Here is a 21,807-nt window from a genome sequence, read left to right on the forward strand (position 1 = left end):
TATTTCGTTATACCAATCTTTTTGATTTATACGCCATATAACTAATATCAGTTTTTTTCAAACAACTGGCTGACTTTAATCTATGGTATTGGGGAAAAATAGATAAAATCGGGTCGATACTACCCCTACTGCCATATAATACATACATATGTGACCTGGTCTACGAAAAGAGGGCTAACGTGCGAAAACTAGTTTTCTGGGAAAAGCTGTTAAAAATAATCGTCAGTTTCTCGTTATCTCATTAATTGTTCTCCTTTTTTCTGACACCTAAGCCCCCTTTTCGTAGACCAGGTCACATATAATGATTTTCGTTTTTCTCAGAAATCAGCCTATGAGTTATATATAGTATATGTATGTATATAAAAAATTGCTTGGATTTGCCTTTGAGCTTATTTTGCGACAGCAAATACGACTCGGTGTCAAGTGAAGGAGAAGTCGAAGAGCAACAACCATCGAAGACGGGTCAACTGCTGTTAATTTGCTAATTTATTTTAGTATTTCTTTACTAATTGTTTTTTAAAATAAATTTAATTTGGTTACCATAAAAGTTCGTTTGTACTAGCACGTCTGTATATTGTGACAATATTCAGAAGTGAAATCGTACCATTACGCTTGAATGTATCGTGTCACACCTTAAAGTATTTCCCTCGCTTTGTTTCTTGCAAGTTGCAAGAATATAAAATGTTCGGTTACACCCGAACTTAGCACTTACTTACTTGTTTCAGATAATATTTTTTACGGCCAGAGTCTACTTGAGCCCATAAGCATGAAGTCTACTATAAGTTTGATGTGACAGCTAGCCAGTATAATATAACATAACCTAACACTTTTCTGGGCATACAGATCTGTCAGCTTTCTTTTGCATACAAGATCTCACTTAGATATTATTCTGCATTTTTGGCTAGAATGTTTTAGCTATCGAATACATTTAGTTATTCAGCGACCGTTCAATGTACTCTAAACTGAAGCAGGCAAGATGTGGTCCATTTGCCTATCAAAATGCATTATTAGTCATTCGGACCATTAGAAAGGAGGTGCATTGGAACCTGTTTTACATATCATTTTACTATGTAAGTGGATGGAACTCTATTTGATAACCTATCTAAATACTAATTGGATCATATTTTTTCTACCGCTCATAGCAAAAACACATACAAGGTGCGTTCCAAAGTAAACAGGACTTAAAAAAAACAGAACAAATGATTTTTTCGGCAAAATCAACTTATTTTAATCAAAATAGTCTGCTTCTGCTTCAATACAGCTTTTTGCACGGTCCAAAAGCATGTCGAAGGAGTGTTTTAGATCGTTGGCCGGTATGGCCGCCGGTATGCCGTTGCAAGCCTTTTGAATGGCCTCTATGTCTGCATAATGCTTTCCTTTCATGGGCAAATGCATTTTTCCAAAAAGGAAGAAGTCGCACGGTGCCATATCAAATAATCGGTCAAATAATCGTCCTTCGAATGTTGGATTCTGAGCAATTTTTGGTCGTCAGTCAATTTATGCGGAACAAACCTTGCACACACCTTTCGTAAGCCCAAATGTTCGGTCAAAATGCGATAAATCGATGTTTTGGAGATGTTCAATTCCATTTTCATGAATTTCAATGACGATTTCGGCTTTTTTGTGATGCACCGTTTCGATGGACTTCCCGGTAATCACGAATTTTGATTGGCTCACATGTTGATCGTCATTCATGTTCTCACGACCACTTTGAAAACATTAAAACTACTCGTGCACCCTGCTACGGGATAGTCAATGATCGCCATAAACTTGTTTCATCAATTGAAGCGTTTCGGTAAAAGTTTTACCAATTTTAAAACAAAATTTAATGTTGACTCTTTGTTCAAAGCTCATTTTCGCAGGGATAGCACAAACATACTGACACTTGAAACGCAATAACTTCACTTTCAATCGATGAAATGTCATGAAATTCTCACTGGACAATCGACAAAGATAGCAGATTCTTAGGCACTAGTCGACATATAGGTGGCGCTACCAGGGGGCGCTAGATTCAAAAATGTTCCTGTTTACTTTGGAACGCACCTTGTATATATAAACTAAACTTAACTAAAATGAAATTCATTATGTTTGCATTAAACTGAAGGTTCATAATGTTACTCTCAGATAAGCCCTCAGCGCTTTTGGAAAAAAAACTGTGATAGTCGATTTTCACAAGCAGCTCTAGAGTCGATTTTTTCACCAGCAAAATAAAATCATTCGCCATACACAGGAACATAAACAAACCACTTGATTCTAGAACCGGATTTTAAGGTGAACGCATAAGAATTTCCCAACCAAGTTCCCGGAGCTTCTGGCGACTCACTTTCGATGTGTGTAGCCTGGTGTTGTCCCGATAGAAAGCAATTTCTTTACTTTTCGCTAAAGCTGGTATTTCTATGACGGTCTAATTGTTAAGAGTACTAGCTCGAACTAAGAGTTTGGCCGTAAGTGAACAGTTTACACTAGATGATTTCCTTCCAATCCGACAAAACGTATAACAAACCACGACCCGTATCGCTTGAGACTGTCGTAAGTGACCCAACCAACAACCAGTAACCAACCATTTCATCAAAGAATCAATTTGTTGGAATTCAACAGATATTTGAAGATTGAAATTCGGTTCACGATGTTTTTTTCTCGTTAATTCATGTGCTGCCGATGTATCGAGCTTCTTTTTGTATCCAGATTTATTCAAATGCTTCCAATGGTCTCTAGGTTCTTTTTTAGCTGTTTAGCAAAAAACTATGTCTATATGACGACGACGTTCGGACTCAGCGACTTCCATAATTTGATCGATAACGTGCGAAAACTAGTTTTCTGGGAAACAGCTGTTAAAAATAAACAACTCGTGAAAAAAAGTGAAAATTTATTTTTTGACACCTAAGCCCCCTTTCCGTAGACCAGGTCACATATAGCGTTTGCACTTTTAAAGGGTGATCCATTTCAAGGTTCCCCATTTTTTTTAAGAAACAGAAACTTCAGTATTAATGGAGAATGCTTATTATCATTCAAAAGAACATTATTTGGCATTTATTTTTCGAAGATTATCTCTTTCAAAGGTTGGCCGCGGCTACATCTCATATGGTACATCGGTTGAGTCCAATCTTCGATGACGCGTTCGAGCATTTCGACTGGTAACTGATGAATGACCAGTGTGATGTTTTTTTTTGGCATAGGACTAAATCGAAACGGAATTATCCGCAAAGACTTTAGACTTTAAATATCTTCAAAGAAAAAAGTGTAATAGTGTGATATCACACCATCTTGGTGGCCAATCGACGGGCCCAAAACGGGAAATTATCTGCTCACCGAAGTGTTCTCTCAATAAATCCATTAATTGACGCGATGTGTGAGAAGTGTCATCGTCTTGTCGAGTTCAATTTCAGACATCAAATAGTCGGTTATCATGACGCGATAATGGTCGCTATTGACGGTTACGCTCCACCCGGCATTATTTTTGAGGAAATATGGACCTATGATTCCACCTACCTACAAACCACATTAAACCGTAGTTTTTTCTGGATGAAATGGCAGCTCTTCAAACTTTTCAGGTTGCTCTTCATCCCAAATGCGTCAATTCTGCTTGTTTACATATCCATTGTGCCAGGAATGGACCTCAACGCTGGACAAAACTTGGCTCGAAAACGTCGGATCTGTTTGGAATTTTTTAAAGGCCCATAGGACAAAGCGATGTTGCCTCTTGCACAAGCTGTATTTAGTACTCTTTCAATGTAAGATTTCGACGTGAAATGCAACAAGTCGTTCCATAGGTCAGTCCGAGTTGCTGCGAACGGCGCCGAATCGACTCTCCACGGTCTTCGTGTACACTCTCAGCTACGGCTGCAATATTTTCTTTACTGCCTGCTGGACTTGGTCTATTCGGTCGAATATTATCCAACAATGAATGGATGGTCTCAAGATGGCTGATGGTGTTGCGAATAGTACGCTCAGTAGGCCGATTATGTTGACTTCTTTTTAACGGATCTATATTAAGCTATTGATATGGCACCTAATTATATTCCAATAAATAAATAAAAACAACAAATTTCGAAAATTTTTTTATTGCTTAAAGTTTTTAAATTTTTTTAAAGTTAATTGAGATATATATAGTGTACATTTTAAAAAATATAAGATCTTGTGTAAAATTAAGTAAGCGTGCAAAAATATTATCGCTGCCAAAAGTGAAGTGATTTAAAAATGAACACAGGTATGAGTTAGAAAAAGGTTATTATTAGATTTATAAGTAGATTTGAGGCAAGATTTAAGAAATTATTTAGGAGTTATTAAATGCTTGTAATGGCAATAAGTTCGAGTGAGACCATTGCGAACACGGAAATATAATTACAAATATAAATTATCGCTTTTTGTGGGTTAGGATTTGATTTTAATATTTTTGTATTTGATTTTATTATTTATAAGTTAAAGTAGAGAATAAGGCATTAATAAATTTAATCTGTTTTTTGCTTTTTTCGCTTTTTTTTATTTAAAAAATATAATTTATATATATGTAATTTAGGGATACACCTAGTGAGAATTTATAAAGAAAATATTTTTTTTTATTTCGATTGGTTATCATTTTCCAAAAATTTAATTATAAAATTGTTCCAATGATTACTTGGAGAGAAATGATGCTTTTTCTTAGGCTGTCTCACTATATGTGTCCCTTAAAGAGTTTAAATTATTTTTTTGTTTTGACAAAAAATATTTCAGTGAAAATTTAACAGAAATAGAACTTTGTAAAAAGATGTTAAATAACATTTGCATTTACTAATTTTTTAAATAACAAAAAATTTTAACCGTTTTTAAACAATTTCGTAAGAAAGAAGAATGTTTTTTTATAAAGAGATATTTTATACAAATTCCTAAGGAAGTAAAACGTTTTTTATAAAGAGATAGTTGAAAGCGCTAAGCGTTAAAGCAAAAAAGAGTATACACGAGTGGTCACAGACGAGTGGTAGTTAAAATAAAATAAACAAAATTTTATAAAGAAAAGTAAAGGAAGTAATATCGAAAGGAAAAAATTAATAACCGCCAAAATTAGCTGGAAACAATGATGAGTTTCGTTTTCGTTGACTTATTTGTTCGTTTTACACATATGTAAATATGTACTTATATAAATATATAAAAGAGCTGTAAAGCTGAGCGAAAGGCACAAATGCTCGTACATTTTAGATCTAATAGAAAATGCTTATCAAAAAGTGCATAAATATAAATTTATAGACACACACATACAAATACAATAAGCCTAGCATGTCTAAAATGTGGATTTCCAAAAATGGTCAATTGATAAAAAAATACATTCGTGTGTATGCATGCGTGTGTATAGGTGAAAGATCAGTAACTAATACTACTACAAATACAAATATAAGGGCGGCGGGTTCGGATGCCGTTCAAAATTTCATATCGATGCAGATTTTCGAGTTGCGATTCTGCTTCTGACTTATCTCTAAGACTTGAAACATTTCCTGAAGTGCTTCGTTTGTACGCGTTTTGCGGCGATTGCGACGCAAGGTGACACGTCCCGACTTGAATTCATTCACTAGAGCGTCAAGACCTGTATGAAGAGAGAAATGCAAATGAGAAATTATTACTAACGGTTTAAAAATGACAGCGAAAGTTTATTGGTGGCAGTTAGAGACAATGTGTATGTGATATAATGTGTTTTAGTTATATACATATTGATATTTTACAACTATTTTAACACATTTGGCATTAAGTAATATTAAAACAACTAGTTTAGTATTAATTAACAAATAAAATAACAAATTAACTATTCGATATATCACTTAACAGCTCTTTAGTGTTATTTACACACATACAATGAATGCAATCTAAGGCTGAGAAGGTAAAGTAAAGAAAAGATGAGAGGAAAAAGAAAGCTGAAAGCTATTTAACCGGTTACCATAATATTTTTAGAATTTCCTAAAGCTTAATCGATGAATAAAATACACAAAAATACATATGTATAAAGCGATTAATAATAATATCCAAAGGAAAAAATAAATAACCGCCAAAATGCCGATACCGGCAATGCTCGATCATTCACTTCTTTAATGGGATATTAAGGAACCTTAGGCTGACAAAACTTACACAAAATTAGACAGATAGGAAGGCCTTACAAAAAGCAGATGTGATAGTTGCACACCCGAATTTGCATTTAAATAATATAAACCAAAGCATAATTTAAAATTTTCTGAAGTTCCATAACATTAAAAATATCTTTAAAAGAATTTTTTTATGCTGATGCGCTAAAAATTATCTTAAGTTCAACGAAGCGCGTCATATTAAGTCATATCATATCTTCTATGTAGATAAGCAGCTATTTAGCTGGTCAACTCATTTCAGACGTCATTGAGCCTTGGAGGATATACCTGAATACTACAAAATCTAAGACCCTCAAAAGCGGCATATTTCTTAGATCGACATCTAAAAATGCCGACAACAACAGTGATAAGAAGGTTCGCTTATTTTTCTGACAATGTCTACTTTCCGATCTTAAAAGTAGTAGGCAGGTGAGACACCTTCGTGTGTGTTATTGATATGAAATGACTTTACATTATAATCAACTACATGTTTTAAAAATTATAAAACATAAAGACGACCCAAACGCGTGGGTATATGAAGGGTGATCCACTTCGAGGTTTCCTCTTTAAAAAAAAAAAAAAACAGAGAAACTTCAAATTTGTTAGGGAATGTTTATTATAATTCGAAAGAAAATTCCTTGGCATTTATTTTTTGAAGATTATCTCTTCCAAATATTGGCCGCGGCTGCGATCCATCCGTTGTGTTGAATTTTCGATGACTCGTGATGTTTTGCTCCAAGTTCTGAATCGAAGCGGGATTATCCGCATAGAAAGTCTAGACTTTACATATTCTCATAAGAAGAAGTCTTGTGGCCAATCAGCCGGCACAAAACGTGAAACTTACTGCTCACAGAAGTGTTCTCTCAATAAATCCATTGGGATGAGTGGGAGGAGGCGCCATCTTGTGGAAACCAAATGTCGCCGAGAGCACGATCTTCAATTTCAGACATCATGTAGTCGGTTATCATGGCGTGATAACGGTCGCCATTGACGGTTACGTTCCCATCGGCAAAATTATTGAAGAGATATGGACCGAAGATTCCAACGGCACACAAACCACACGAAACCGTTGTTTTATCTGGATGAAATTTCAGCTCCTGAATCTCTTTAGGTTCCTCTTCGCTCCAATTATGCGACAATTTTGCTTGTTTACAAACCCAATGAGCCAGAAATGGGCTGGAACTAAATTTGGCTCGAAAACGTCGGATCTTCTTGGAACTTTTCAAGAGTCCATAGAGCGATGTAAAATGCGCCAAGCCGAGTTGCTGCTAACGGCGCCGAATCGACTCTCCACGGTCTTCGTGTACACTCTCATCTACGGCTTCTTTTGAAAAAAGTACCTCTAAATTGTAGTCGAAGTGGTTCATTATCTCTATTATGGGCAAAATTTAAAAAACATATGCTACTACTCAGAAAAATAATTTTATTTATGCCCCGAACAGTTTGTCACGCGGTTTGTAATACCCAGAACGAAACGTCGGAAACTCTTATAAATGATTTGTATTTAGCATAGATTAGTTTTCACAGCAACACTCCATTTTTCGAACATATTGCTCAGAACGGACCTTTGTAGAATATAACTACCGCTTAATTAATGCTAACGGCAATTCTAGCAGGACACTGTATCTTTAATTGAAATTTTGGATTTTTTGTAGAACAGAATTTGCACTGATTATCTAACTAATTAAGGAGGTATTCTAGTCCAGAAATAAAAAAATATTTTTTATTTTTATTTTAAAAGTATAACTATTCAAGAATATGTCTACAAAGGCCTTTGTCAAAATTGAAATAATTTTTGGAAATATATCGTCACCTAAAATGCAAAAAACGTATGATCAACATTGATTCATTGATTACGATTCACTCCTTCAAATTACATACATATGTATAAGTACATATGTCCACTATTTTATAGTTCTGCTATCAGATATAACCCAGTTTTAACAAATATATAAATTTTATTTCACTCATGTTCTATTTTATAACGTGTTTTATTCTTTTCCCTGTAAATTTCCGAAAATGTTGCTACGTTATTTTGCATTTCTGGTTCGGCCGGAACGCGAAACTTTAAATGCGTACAAAACTTTCTTTTTTTTTAAATACCCACTAATTCTGAAGTTCCACTGAAGCGACTTAGCTAAAAAATTTTCGACAGTCGTTTTTATTGACTTGTCTATGTCTGAAACTATCCATAGCCATAAATTTGAATTTTTACTATTTTGAAAAAACCGAAACAGTAAAAAAATAGTAAAAAAAAAAATTTTAGTCGCCATTTCGGAAAAAAAATTTCCGAACTTTTTCACAGTTTCAGAAATTGCAACATAATCCTAGATTAATATTTTTTTGTTTTTGATGTTGAGGCGGGTGAGACCCCACTTTATCAGCTGCTAATTTTTAAAATTTTTATTTTTTCCTGTATTCTTGTAATGTTAATAAAAAACTAATAAAAATTAGATAGTAAAATACTAGCTTTTCACTATATGCATAAAAATATTTTAAATTAATAAAAACCCGTTATTTTCTGGTAACAACGAAACTTCAAACAAAAAGTTCATTTCAAAAAAAAATTAATTTTTTATGTTTTTTTCTTTAAAAAAAAAATAATGCGAGCCCATCTAACACCTTGATGTCCTTCAAAAAAGTTTCGACTTATTTTCATTTCCGCCAAAAAAAAACACACATTTTTGAAATGGGCCTCATTGGCCTATTTACTAAAATCCAAAAAATAAAGCATACTAACTTTTCTTTAAGACTTTTAAAGCATGCCAAAGATAAATGCATATTTATAATATAAAATTGTTCCATCTAATTTAATGACGAGATGAAAATACAGCACCAGTAAAGATAACTGTGAAAGAAAAGTAGAGTAGAAACGAAAAAAAAAATAAACCGTAAACAAATACGAAATGTGAGAAGAAAAAATCGCAGAAAATTAAAATAAATCTTCTGGTCTTACAGCGAAGGACGTGCATGCAAAACTGTCGACTGCTACCGAGTAAGAAGACAGCGAAAATATAAAAAAGAAATAAAAAAATAATGACAACAACAATGTAGCAGCAGTAGCAGTAGTATTCGCCACTTTATGCAGTGAAGCAGAGGAAACAAGCAACAATTGGTACAAAACGTTGGTAAAGCTCTCACGCCAACACCAAATATGTTACGTATACGACTTGTTGAACGGCAGCCAGCACACATGTGTGTCACCTTCCACACTCGTTTGTGGCACGCGCAGAGCACGTTGCATGCGTTTAAGGCTCTTAACATAAGCGTCTGCTGTGCTCCTGGCATGTGTGTGACGGTATTGAAAGCGCCAAAAATGACAAACAAAACGCAAATAAACAATAATACTCAATATTCAAAAGATAAAAAAAATGAAACGATGATGACGAAGTGATGGCATGAGCAAAGCAATCAATCTGTGAAAATATGCTTAAGTTGCGTAGGTATATTTATATGCGATTTTGTATGCGTCTTTCAATATGCGAAAATCTCACAGGCTTTAAAAATTATTTTCATGCAACAAATATCGAAGAAATGTCAAAAAAATATTATTTGCCACTAGGACAAAACAAATTTAGTAAATTAGTTTGGTTATGTTTGGGGTAGAAAGACTATGGACTATTGTCCATAGGACGTGGCATGATGCAAAAATACAATTTCTCAGCTGTGCTCAGGGCTTCTGGCCACATTTAAGATCTCAGACCCTGAACAGGGTATATTAAGTTTGCTACAAAGAAAATATATACAAATATTAGTCGGAGACTATATCTAAATGAATAACGTGGCGAGCTTAACGATCTCGCCATGTCGATCGGTTGAGATATCGATCTGAAATTTTGCACCCGTCCTTTTCTCATAAAGACGTTTCAGAGCGGCCGATATGGGATGCAACGAACGGAATAAAGTGCTTGTTTGGAATTTACGAAATTTGGCACGGATTACTGCTTAAGACAATAATGTAATCTTCGAAAAAATTATTTAGATCGGATAACAATAACATATAACTGAACGATCAAAGTTCTTTCAAAGAATTTTGTTCATTTGTGAAGGGTATTATAGCTTCGGTTATTGTTGTTTAATATAATTTGCATTACGTAACTGCAAATGGTTGTCTTTGTCATTGGACATTGCTTAAGGGGGTATTCTGGTCTAGAAGCATGAATTTCAGGTAATTTTCAAAGTGTCGTAAAAAAGGCAATCAATATTTTTACTATCCATTTTTTTATTAGTTCTTTGTTAATTTTAGAAGAGTACAGATTGATCGATTATTTTACGAAAAAAAGTTTTCGAAAAATTATGAGCTGATGAGTGAAATGGGGTCTCTTAAAATTTCCATGTGACCATACCCATGATTTCAACCCTCCTAGTTATCTGAAACCAAAAAAAAAAAGATTATTAATCTAGAATAATGTCGCAATGGCCGGAACTACGGAAAAATGGGAAAATTTTTTTTTCACAAAATGGCGATTGCCTGAAAAAAAATGTTTTTTTGGATCACTTTTTCTGACTATTTCCAATTTTTAAAAAATAATAAAAATAAAAATTTGGGGATGGGGCTAGTTCCAACCATAGACAAGCCTATAGAGAAGACTCTATAAAAATTTCAAGTAAATCGGTCCAGTAGAACCTGAGAAATCGTGGGTATCGCAATTCTCCAAAAAAGTCAGTTTTGAGAAAAACGCGTTTAAAGTTTAGGAGACAATTCTAGCAAGTAAAACACGGACGCCACGGTCACAAAATCGGCTGTAATCTCGAGTAATAATTGAGATATCTCGATGAAACCTGGTATGCAAGTTTCTTAGTACATAAAAAATTTCGAGTCTAGATGGGCTTTCAAGATATGCAAAAACGCCATTGATTTTTTCATACAAGGTCTGTCGAAAAGAAACCCCCTTAACATAAAAACAGAGAGAAAAATTAATATAACATCTGGTTAAATTTTTTATTAACAGTTGACTGAATGTGTGCTTCGATACGGCGTTTAGCCCGCTCAATTAGCATTTCAAATGAGTGTTTAAGGTCATTTTTCGGAATGCTCTTGAGAATATCGGTCGTCGCGTTTTGTATAGCTGAAATGTCCTGAAACCAGTGTCCTTTCATGAGCAAATGAAGTTCTCCAAATAAAAGACGCTTCATAACACCAAGGTAAAACACAGCATTAATCGTTTATCCAGGTGGGACGAACTCTCGATGTACAATACCCTCGGAATCGTAAAAACAAATCACCATTGTCTTTATTTTTGACTTCTGAAGACGACCGACTTCTGATCGTCAAAGAGGTCCTCACGACCTTCTTGGAATCGCTTAAACCACTCATGCACTGATCATCATAAACTTTTTTCATCATTTGAAGTGTTTCAGTAAACGTTTTCCCCAAGTTTAAAACAAAATATTTGCTCTTTGCATTTTACGACCGATGACCAAAAGCTGCTGTCACTTTTGGATCGATAACATCGATTGTAGTTATCCAATTGTCTTAAAATTTTTACGAAATGTCAACAAGAGATCAAACTTTTTATTTCGTATACCCACCAATAGGTGGCGCCACCAGAAACAGTTATATTTAAAAAGTTCTGTTTCTTTTGCGACAGACTTTGTATAAAGTGCCATAACTAAACACTAAATTAAGATATAAAGCTGTAATTTGGTACAGAGGATCGCTCATGGCAAGGGGCAAAAACTTTTGAAAAAGTATGACCCCGTCCTCTAACAAATTTTAAGTACATATCTCCTAAACCACTTAAACTAAAACAATCAAATTTGCTGAGCACAAATTTTATAAGAATTTCAACCGACAATGTAAAAAGGAAGAAATTGAAGGATAACATCGCTCACTCTCCATATAATGGTACTGTTAAAAACTACTAAAAGCGCTATAAATCAATAACTAAGTACGCCAGACATATTAAATTTTACTATCCAGATGGTATAAGAAAATTTTGTAGCAGCCGACGTGAAAATTGGACGATGTGAGTGGTATCTCGGGACCCGACTAATCGATTTCGACAAAATTAGGTACGCGGTATTATTCTTACATTCTTATGTCACATTGTGAAAACAACAACAACAACGTGTTTTATTCATAACGGTGTATCTTATGGTCTCAAATAGATAAATTTGAGTGAAAAACTGGCCTAGCCCTTATACGACTAATATCAGGATTTTCGAACATCCGGCTGACATTACTCTAAAGATTGGTTTAACACCTTATAGTATTTCCCTGGCTTTGATTCTTGGTTGCACCCGAACTTAGCCCTTCCTTACTTGTTATACTCTCGCAACAAGGTTGCTAAGGAGAGTATTATAGTTTTGTTCACATAACGGTTTTTTGTAAGTCCTAAAACTAAAAGAGTCAGATATAGGGTTATATATACCAAAGTGATCAGGGTGACGAGTAGAGTTGAAATCCGGATGTCTGTCTGTCTGTCCGTCCGTCCGTCCGTCCGTGCAAGCTGTAACTTGAGTTAAAATTGAGATATGATGAAACTTGGTACACGTATTTCTTGGCTCCATAAGAAGGTTAAGTTCGAAGATGGGCAAAATCGGCCCACTGCCACGCCCACAAAATGGCGGAAACCGAAAACCTTTAAAGTGTCATAACTAAGCCATAAATAAAGATATTAAAGTGAAATTTGGCACAAAGGATTTAGACGTAATTTTTTTGGAAAATACTATAGCTATGTCAACCAAACTCTATAGAGTCGTTTCCTTCAGACCATATACAGTTCAAAAATGGAAGAAATCGGATAATAACCACGCCCACAAAGGTCCCATACAAAGGTTAGGTTGAAAATCACTAAAAGTGCGTTAACCGACTAACAAAAAACGTCAGAAACACTAAATTTTACGGAATAAATGGCAGAGGGAAGCGCATCAAAAAATATCTGAAAAATATTCCAGTTCGATCTTAAGGGCATTAAATATTTTTGAAAACTTCAAGAAAAGGAATACGGTGGAGACCAAAATTTCCAAACACGCTGAGCGACTTGCATGAAGAAAAGTTGCCGAAAACCTCGAGAAATTTCATCGAGGGAGTTGATCGAAAGTTTAGGTTTGGATGTTTTCATTAGTACAAAGCAAGGGAAATTACGAACATTTCGTTTGAAAAACTATGTCGCAAAAATCGACATATGATTTCCATTGCGAATATGGAAAACGGACTAGAGTTTGCAAAACAATATCTAAATATTCCAAAAACCGTAAGCGAGTGTAGCGTAAACACTCTGATCGCTTGAAACCACATTACATACAATAACCGGTGAAGCATGGAGGAGATTATCTCATAGTTTGGGGCTGTTTCCCAAAAGCGGCGGGTGCTTCATATGTTGACATTCCTAGCAAAAATTTTACAATAAATGCGGAAAAAAAAGTTTGGTATCGTTTATCTTCCAACAAGATACACCTCTCTCCGCCTAATCGCTTTTTTGAAAAAAGCTTAAACGAAAAATCGATCTAACCAGCTCAGTCATTGGATTTAAATCCAATTGAGCATTTGTGGCCAATTTTGAACTCCGAAATACCAAAAAGCAGTCGTACAAACTTGCAATCATTTTTCTTAGAGATGAAGCGTAAATGGCATAATATGCCAATGAAAATATTAGAAGATTTAGGCCGAAGTATGCCAAAACGTTAAAGCTGGGAATACTAGTTACTAAATTAACTTTTAAAACAAAAGTTTTGTATTCTTTTTTCTAAGTTTATATTTTGATATGACCATCTTTGTTTAAGATTATATACAGTTAGAATTTTCAAAAAATCTATATTTTTTATTTTATTTTCTTAATCCACATATATTTAAGAATACACACAAAAAATTTCATATCGTTCCGGCCATTACTTTCGAAGTAACACGCAAATTTGAAAAGGGGTTTCAGATAGCTTAGAAGTACAGGGCCACACTTTAAATGCGTTTTTCTCAAAAGTCGATGACCAATATTACTCGAAAATGGCTAAACCGAAAATATATTTTTTAGTAATTAAACAAAGATTTTTTCTCACCCATAAATATTTTTTTCTTTTATAGACAATTTAAGGCCGTAATTTTTGGTCAAAAATCGATTTTTTTAGCAACTGTCTTTTGTCGAAAAATTTTTTTTGCTTATTGCTACGATTGAATTCGGTATTGAACATTACTTCAACGAAATCTGTTTTTTTTTTTTTTTTTAATTTCAGAGAATTCAGTTCAGAGGTAAAATGGTCACCGCGAAACGTCTTTTTTGAGAGGAGTTCCCGGAGATCAGCTGTAGTTCCTTTCCAAATTAATATTGTTACTAATACTAAATCTTAAAATACAGTTAAAATATATCATAATATGTGTACAATTTTTGGATTAATAAATTTAAAAGTTTTCTCAGAAAAAAATCCGGAAAATTTGATTTTTTCGGGCTTCTAACTGTATATAGCCGCTTAAGTATTTTTTTTTTTTTGAAGTGAAACACAATTTGTTCAGTTTATTCCTGGAAAATGATATATTAATTTATAATTTATTATTTAAATACCTATGTATACATAATATTATTATATAAGGAAGTGAAAAAAAAGTTAAAAAGATTTATTTAAGAACCATCTTGATGGTTGGTATAGCATCCACAAATTGCCAGAAAAGTGGTCAAAAACGCATTGACCATTGTTTACTTTCAATAATTTATTTTTCCATTCAAAATTAGCATTCCATTTTCACAAAAAATGCCGGTACACCTGATAAATATATACTATGTACGAATAAAATAAACAATTTATTTTACGCACAAACTGAACAGAATTTCTAATATATATTTCATAAATGCATACATATGAACGTTTCAACATAAATTGTGAGACATAAGAAAGAAGCATATTTTTTCAAAATCTAAAATCCACCAAATTCAAACTTTTTTCCACAACACAATTCTACAGCTCTCTCGGCAATTTACTAAAATTGCATTCATAGTTCGCCATCGCCCACGCAATTGGGTTTTTATGAATTTCGCTTTTGCTTTGCTAGTTTCAGGTGAGCTGTACGCGGACAAGCAGCTGTGGTATTGAGTATGAAAACAAAAAGCTAGATTTTTGTGGTTGTTGTTTTTGTCACATGAAACCTACTAAGTTATACACCAAAATACACGACGCACAAGCAAATAAAGGACCGTGAATTGCTAGCCAACAACCAGTTTTAGGCGCTCGCCATGACAACGTCAAAAGCAGCACACCCTTCGTACCTGTGTCTACAGTACCTTTAGCGCGTAAAATTTGTTACTATTAGCGACCCTAACGGTTTGGCCTTCAAATACCAATGTCATTGGACTTTGTATACGCCAAGAACGCCATTTCTCGAAATTATAGGTGGATTTAAATTATTTTGAAAATTTTGAAAAGAAAAAAATGCAAGCAAAAATTGTTTGCAAACTAATTCTTTTTATGCCCATTTTTATTAATGTCATATGAGTTTGGACTCAGTTGACTCTAATAGTTAACTGATTTCAAGTTTAAACTATTTTTTCTAACAATTCAAAGCTTTTCTTTTTAGATATGAAAAACATTGCCTACATTTAGGATGATGTTGCTAAAGCCTGAAAAAAATAGTAGAAACAAGTAAGGAAGGCTTAGGTTCGAAATTTCCAGAACGGAAGCAAGCGAACCATTGTTGTGCTACACAAACTGATACAGCATCGTCTCCGTAAACTTCACACATTTTATTGTTGGGTTGGGTGGCATTCTTCGCTTTTTTATACAAAAATTTCAAAATATAGCGAATTTCTTCATTATTTGTACTCATTTTTGAATAGCTGCAACTTGTTTTCAACTACCCCGAATTTATTTTTTTTTTTGGTTAAATGAATCTTACCTTTCCAACAACTGCGACATCTCTTGACAAAATACGAAAAGACTTTTTTGACTACTCAATATAACTATTGAGGTTCAAATAGTTGGTACCTAGCGGCTGGAAAAGTTTTGTTTCGATTAGGCCGATTTTTGGTCAAAAGGTGGAATATGTCAAGCTTTGTTATGGCACTTTATTGGTAATGTGGCTTTGTGGGCGTTGCAGTAGTCCGATTACGCCCATCTGCGAGCTCGTCCTCCATTTTTGGCCTGGGAACTCGAGTGCCAAGTTTAATTCCGCAATATTTATACTAAAAGCTGCCTACTTAACAGTTAAGAAATATACGTCGCAAAAACTATATATATGTAGCTATGAAAGCTGGGAGGAGGACTTTCGTCGACCGATTTCACACATTTCGGCAATCAACTTTAATATAAGTAATATGATATTTTGACATAATTTTCGTAAGATAACTTACATAGTGGCCGATATTTTCAGCAGACCCGAAGTTTGGTGCTATGTAGAGGTTTTATTAGCTATATGGGGACTACGGGAAGTACTGACCCAAATTTACACTTCTTACTGCAGAAAAGTGTTTTCGCGGTTTCGTTATTATTATAACTCACAGATTAACCAATATTTTCGGTAAAAAATCAGCCATTGCTACTAAGGACCATATATTCGGCATATGGAGACTTGATAAGTTATGACCCGATTTGAAAGGGTTTTAGACCTGAAATAGCACTGACCTGAGCGCACTTTATGGGCAAGGTATTATGCCGATATCTTTATTGGTGCACGATTTAATAATGTACAGTGAAGGAAGCAAAGTTGTGTGATATGAGAAGTAGGCGTGGTTGCCCGAACGAGACCATTTTTTGGAGCAGTAAATTACCTACAAAACTAAAAGTTTACGCTTTATACAATTTTTTTTCTTTGATTCATAAAATTAGTAAATACTCATATTTTCCTTAAACTAATCAAACTTTCAACTTTTTTGTATTAAATTTCCTACAAAATTTATGAAACGAGATATTTTAGTAGTGGTTGGAAGTGAGATTTAAATTTCTCGATCTGATAATAAGAAAAAAGTAAAAACTGTTAAGCTGAGAACCTGCCCGTTAGAGTTAAGAACTCATACTTCGAGAGTTACTTATTTTTCGATCCTAAGAGAGAATTCGAAGTTTTGGGTTGCTATGTTGTCATTAACTCTGTGGTATGGAGAATGGTCAATCTTAAGGAAGATAATGCCTTAAATATTCGTATGCTAAACTTTATTTAAGAGGTTACGTGGGTTTAAGGGTTTAAAAAAACGTTGATTTTAATGTATTATTAAATTCTATAATACCTCTAGCACATTGTCCAAAATTTTCAAGTTGATCGAAGCAATAATTTCGGAGATAAACTGGTCTTTGAGGTACAATTCTTAGAGGCTTCGACGAAGAATTTTTTTCGATTACAATTATTTGAAAACAATCTCGCGAAATTTTAATTTTTTTGTAAAAATGTCTGTCAAAATCCAATTTTCAATTTTTTTCCTCTTCATTCAAGTTCTAAGTTAAGCTTTTAACTAAAACACGTATTTTTCACTTTAGATGGTTCTGTAAGGAGCTATCCTGCCAAAGCGTGCGCATATTTTTTCGAAAGGTCAACGAAAATGGCGTCGCAATGGCCGAGTTTAAAATATTTGTTTCCAAAATTTTCAGAATTTCTGTGTTAGTAGTGTATGTTTGTAACATTAAAAAATTCTAATAAAATATTTAATTTTTTTATGAGAAGACAATTGTTGAAAAAAGGCAATTTTTTTACCGAGGAAACCCACGTAACCCCTTAAACCAAATTAGAAATAGATTCTAAACTGAGAGCTCGATAAATGAAAGTTTTCGAACAAAAATCAAGCCCGCCTGTCATTTGACTTGGAGTCTACTCCCAAGTTGCTATACAAGTTTGTGCTAATAACTGCCAACAGCTCTTATATACAGATTTGTGGCTTTAAATCTTTTAAACTTAAATCGCGCCGATTGCTATTCACTCATTAAAGCTACTTAGCTACTACACCAGCCAGTTGCAAGCGAAGCACAAGCACCTTGTTTTCCCTGAAATAGCTTCAGTAAACTAAATTTGTTCAATTACTTTATTAATTCAATATTCTTCTTTCTGCGCTTCGTAAAAAAGTGAAACGGATATTTTAGCCGTTAAACAGCAGCATAAAATACAACAACAACACAACAGCAGCAGACATAACGGAAATTATGAGAAACGTACATAATTTTCTAAATCGAAAGAATAAATCAGCGCATCCATCACCGTCCACGGCCGACTTACTTTTCACCGCAAACGCGCATAAATTTACAGTCCACACACACACATACATACACACAAATAAACATATAGAATACAAACGCGCGCTGAAGAAGAAACCCCACACAACACAAGTTGCCACCACAACAACAACACAGATGTATGTAGCAAGACAGACCCCAACCCAGCACCGTTGAGTTGAGGTAACGGCTCAGATTACCAGCGCGTACGGCGCTGCCAGCTAACAACAGCGAGTGACAACGGCGTAAATGAGTCGATGCAACAACAACAACAACAACAAAGCTTGTATTGTGTGAGTAATGATACGGACTAAGCGAGTATGATATTGTAACACTTTCGTTGAGACAGCGCCAAACAACTGATCCACACACACACGCACATATGTATATATGTAGAGGCAAGCGAGCATTGCGTCCTTGATTGGCTGCATTAGCAGACGGGCGACAAGTAGCAGGGGTACAAGAATGGAAAAAACTTAGAATAAGCGACAAACCGTCGGTTAAAAAAGCAGCACGTTGCAGCTAGTGTGAGTGGCAGCGGGCACAAGTGGAATAAGCCAACGACTTGCTGGCACAAGCAAAAGACGGTTGCCGTGTAGACACACGGTAATCTAACACCACCTGCCAGTCGCCGCCGAGTGGCGGAGGACACGCGCCCAGCAGCTTTGTTAAGCAAACGGATGCTGCGTGGATGCTGAAAAAACAACAGCAACAAACAAAGAACGCTAGCTATAGCAACAGCAGGAGAACATAACGGTGTCCAAGAAGTTTTCGGACTCGACGAAGCAATAATCAGAAATCGTGCCATTGAAGTGTTTGAGTGGCAATCAACAGGAAGTTGCCTTGGCAGGCGGGCTTGATGTGGCTGCGATGTAGAGGTCAGTTGCTAGGCTCAGCGGCACTATAAGTGTGTGTGTGTGTGTGTGGACGGCCGGTGAGTGTAGTTGGAAAGCGAGATAAGGAAGCAGAAGAAAAGAAAATAGCGAAGCAAAAGAGTACAGGCGTATATGAGGGGGGAGTGCAGTAGCGTGGGCCGTCAGGCGTGTCAGGAGCGTCAGGCCGTCAATGTCGGCTATGAAATGTGTTATTTAGAGTGCGAGTAGGCACTTTTGTTGCTGCCAGACTATGCATGTTGCGCGTTTTTGCTGGTAAAACATGTGTATGTGTAACAATACAAGCAAACTACACAACACACATATACCATAGATGTATGTATGTATGTATGTATGTATGTGCGCGCATAAACACTGTTGATTCACTTTGTTACGTTGACATGTGTAGTACACGCATGCTTACCTACAAAACCTCTGTTGTTGCCAGCGCTGCTACTGCTGATTGCTGCTACATTGGCTGTTGCTGTTGTTGTTGTTACTGTGCACTCGTATTGTACGTTGCTACACTTGTTTTGGCATTGTGAAGTAACGAAGCAACAGCAACATCAACAGCCACTCTGGCAGCCATTACTTCGGGCAGCTTCAGTCGCAGACGCAGACGCAAAGCAATAGAGAGGTAGCAAAACAACAGCAACAAAAACAAATAGGAGCAACATACGACAATAACAATAAACATGTTGGCTGGCAAGAGCACATTGTTGCCGCAGCATTTCACATTTTCGGTTCATTTGTTCGCGCGCGCTCAACGGACAAGCTACGCTGTCGAAAAATGCTTGAATAACTTTCAGTGTTATTTTTTTCTTGCGGTTAATTTACGAAATATATTTTCGGTGACAAATTGCAAATAAATGCATTAAATGCAAATTGGCTGTAAGTTTTAAGTGCGCGCAAGCATTTCATGTATTTTGCTATGAAAAAGTGTTTTATGCGTGTATTACGCTGCGTATACGTAACCTGTTGTGTGGGCTGGCTGCAGTTTGAATAACGTGGTTACTCATACGCCCTGGAGTGCGTCTTTTCTCAGTTGAAGTGTTGAAACGTAAAGTGTTGTTTTCTTTTTTTGAGTAATAAATTCAAAATATAAGTGAATTAAACACATATATACATATATGTGTAAGTATATATATCGAAATATATGTGTGTTTGCTGTTACCACCCTTCAGTGGTCTGCGTGTGCATGTCACACCGATCGGCAAGTGTGTATTGTGTCACTCACGTCCAACACCTAGCAACGTATCGCGTGTGGCTCACATAGAAATCATCATTACAGACGCAGCGGCGGAAGCCCGCCAAAAACCAAAGAAATTGCAGCCTATAAAGCGAAACCAAAGCAAATCAAATTCAAACGCCGCTGCTAAACGAGACGAGAAAAATCATTTACAAATGCGCGATGTGTAAAGGAAATACATATATATATAATATATACATAAATATTAGCGTGTGGGTGTTGAAGCGCGAAGTGGTAACCATCTGAAGTGTATCGAGCAGGCGGAAATATGGCGCAACCATTGTCGTTGTTGCGTTGTTGCTGTCGTTGGCGCTTTGCTGGCTGAATCGGTTGCCATTGCCAATCATTACTCCAAAGAAAACATACACACAACAACAATTGCAAATTTATGAATAATACATACATATAAGCATGTATGTATATATGTATGCTTGCGTGTTCGTGTTCAGTGCGCAGGATAATGTAGTGAGCGGCAATCAAAGCGCTGCGCCGTCTTCCGTTATTAGCTGCTCATTTTTAAATGATGTGAAATGTGATAGTAAAAAAAAAATTAATTGCTGGCAAATTGCCAAATAATTGAGTGGTTTTGATGAGTTGCTGTGCAAAAAACGAAAAAAAAACAAAACGAAGTGTTATACAATATGCGTTATTGGAAACGAAGTTTGGGCGAAGGCAAATTCAGGATCTTGTTTATTTAATGAAATGTTTAAAACTAATTATTTTGGGCAAAAAAAAATTAAGTGAAAATCGGTATAATCAAATTTTAGTTAAATTAAATTAAATTAGCTTTTCAAAGGTTAGCCCAAACCGATTTGGTTTGGAAGTATTATATGGCAAAATTCCTTAATATGTTTATAAAGTTAATAAATTTATAATATTAGTACTAAATTATCATTATTTCAGTAACTCCACTAACACTTCTACAAATATCCATAACTTTGTCTAGTGCTTTATCCCGGTTGTTTAAGAAATAAGCTGCGAATTTTAACGTCATTTGGTGTATCCGAGATCTAGTAAAGATAAATTTAGTTCGCTTTAATGATAGAGTGCAAATTTGAAAGCATGACATGAGGCGCACGCGATGACTTGAGGTCTTGGCATCAAAGTCTTGGTATAAAGTCAAACACAGCGACCTTTAGATGCATACATATATTCGTTAGATGATGTCGAATGGCAATATTGATAAGCCCTGAAACAACAAACAAAATACAGTAGCTATATATACAGCTACAATTCTGCTACAAATAAGTGCCTTACGAATATAAAAACGAGTATTTTTTAGGTTTCTATTTTCGACACTCTCTTACCTTATATGATTACTTAGCGGGACATAATTAAGTTTAGTCTACAGTCATAAATTCACAATACATGTATGGCATAACCACCATGGAGTTTTGTCAAGGCAAACCATAAAAAAAAAAAATAAACACAAAAAAACCAAAAACGTTAATTTCAGTTGCGCCGAAGCTAGATGAATCTTCAC

The 21,807-nt window shown here is 35.2% G+C and overlaps 1 protein-coding gene across 2 annotated transcripts in view; it reads right to left on the bottom strand.

Moving 5' to 3' along the window:
• Nucleotides 1-4,533: 4,533 nt before the first annotated feature.
• LOC120766975 (shootin-1) overlaps nucleotides 4,534-21,807 on the bottom strand; it is a 53,206-nt gene continuing 35,932 nt past the window's right edge. Inside the window, exon 9 of one of the 2 annotated variants that reach the window (XM_040092766.1) lies at nucleotides 4,534-5,554. In XM_040092766.1, the coding sequence (XP_039948700.1) occupies nucleotides 5,391-5,554 (164 nt within the window). In that variant the 3' untranslated portion in view covers nucleotides 4,534-5,390. The remainder of the gene's footprint in view (nucleotides 5,555-21,807) is intronic. The other variant, XM_040092767.1, reaches the window with a different exon arrangement.

This window comes from Bactrocera tryoni, chromosome 1 (assembly GCF_016617805.1).
Source record: "Bactrocera tryoni isolate S06 chromosome 1, CSIRO_BtryS06_freeze2, whole genome shotgun sequence".
Classification (NCBI taxonomy): domain Eukaryota; kingdom Metazoa; phylum Arthropoda; class Insecta; order Diptera; family Tephritidae; genus Bactrocera; species Bactrocera tryoni.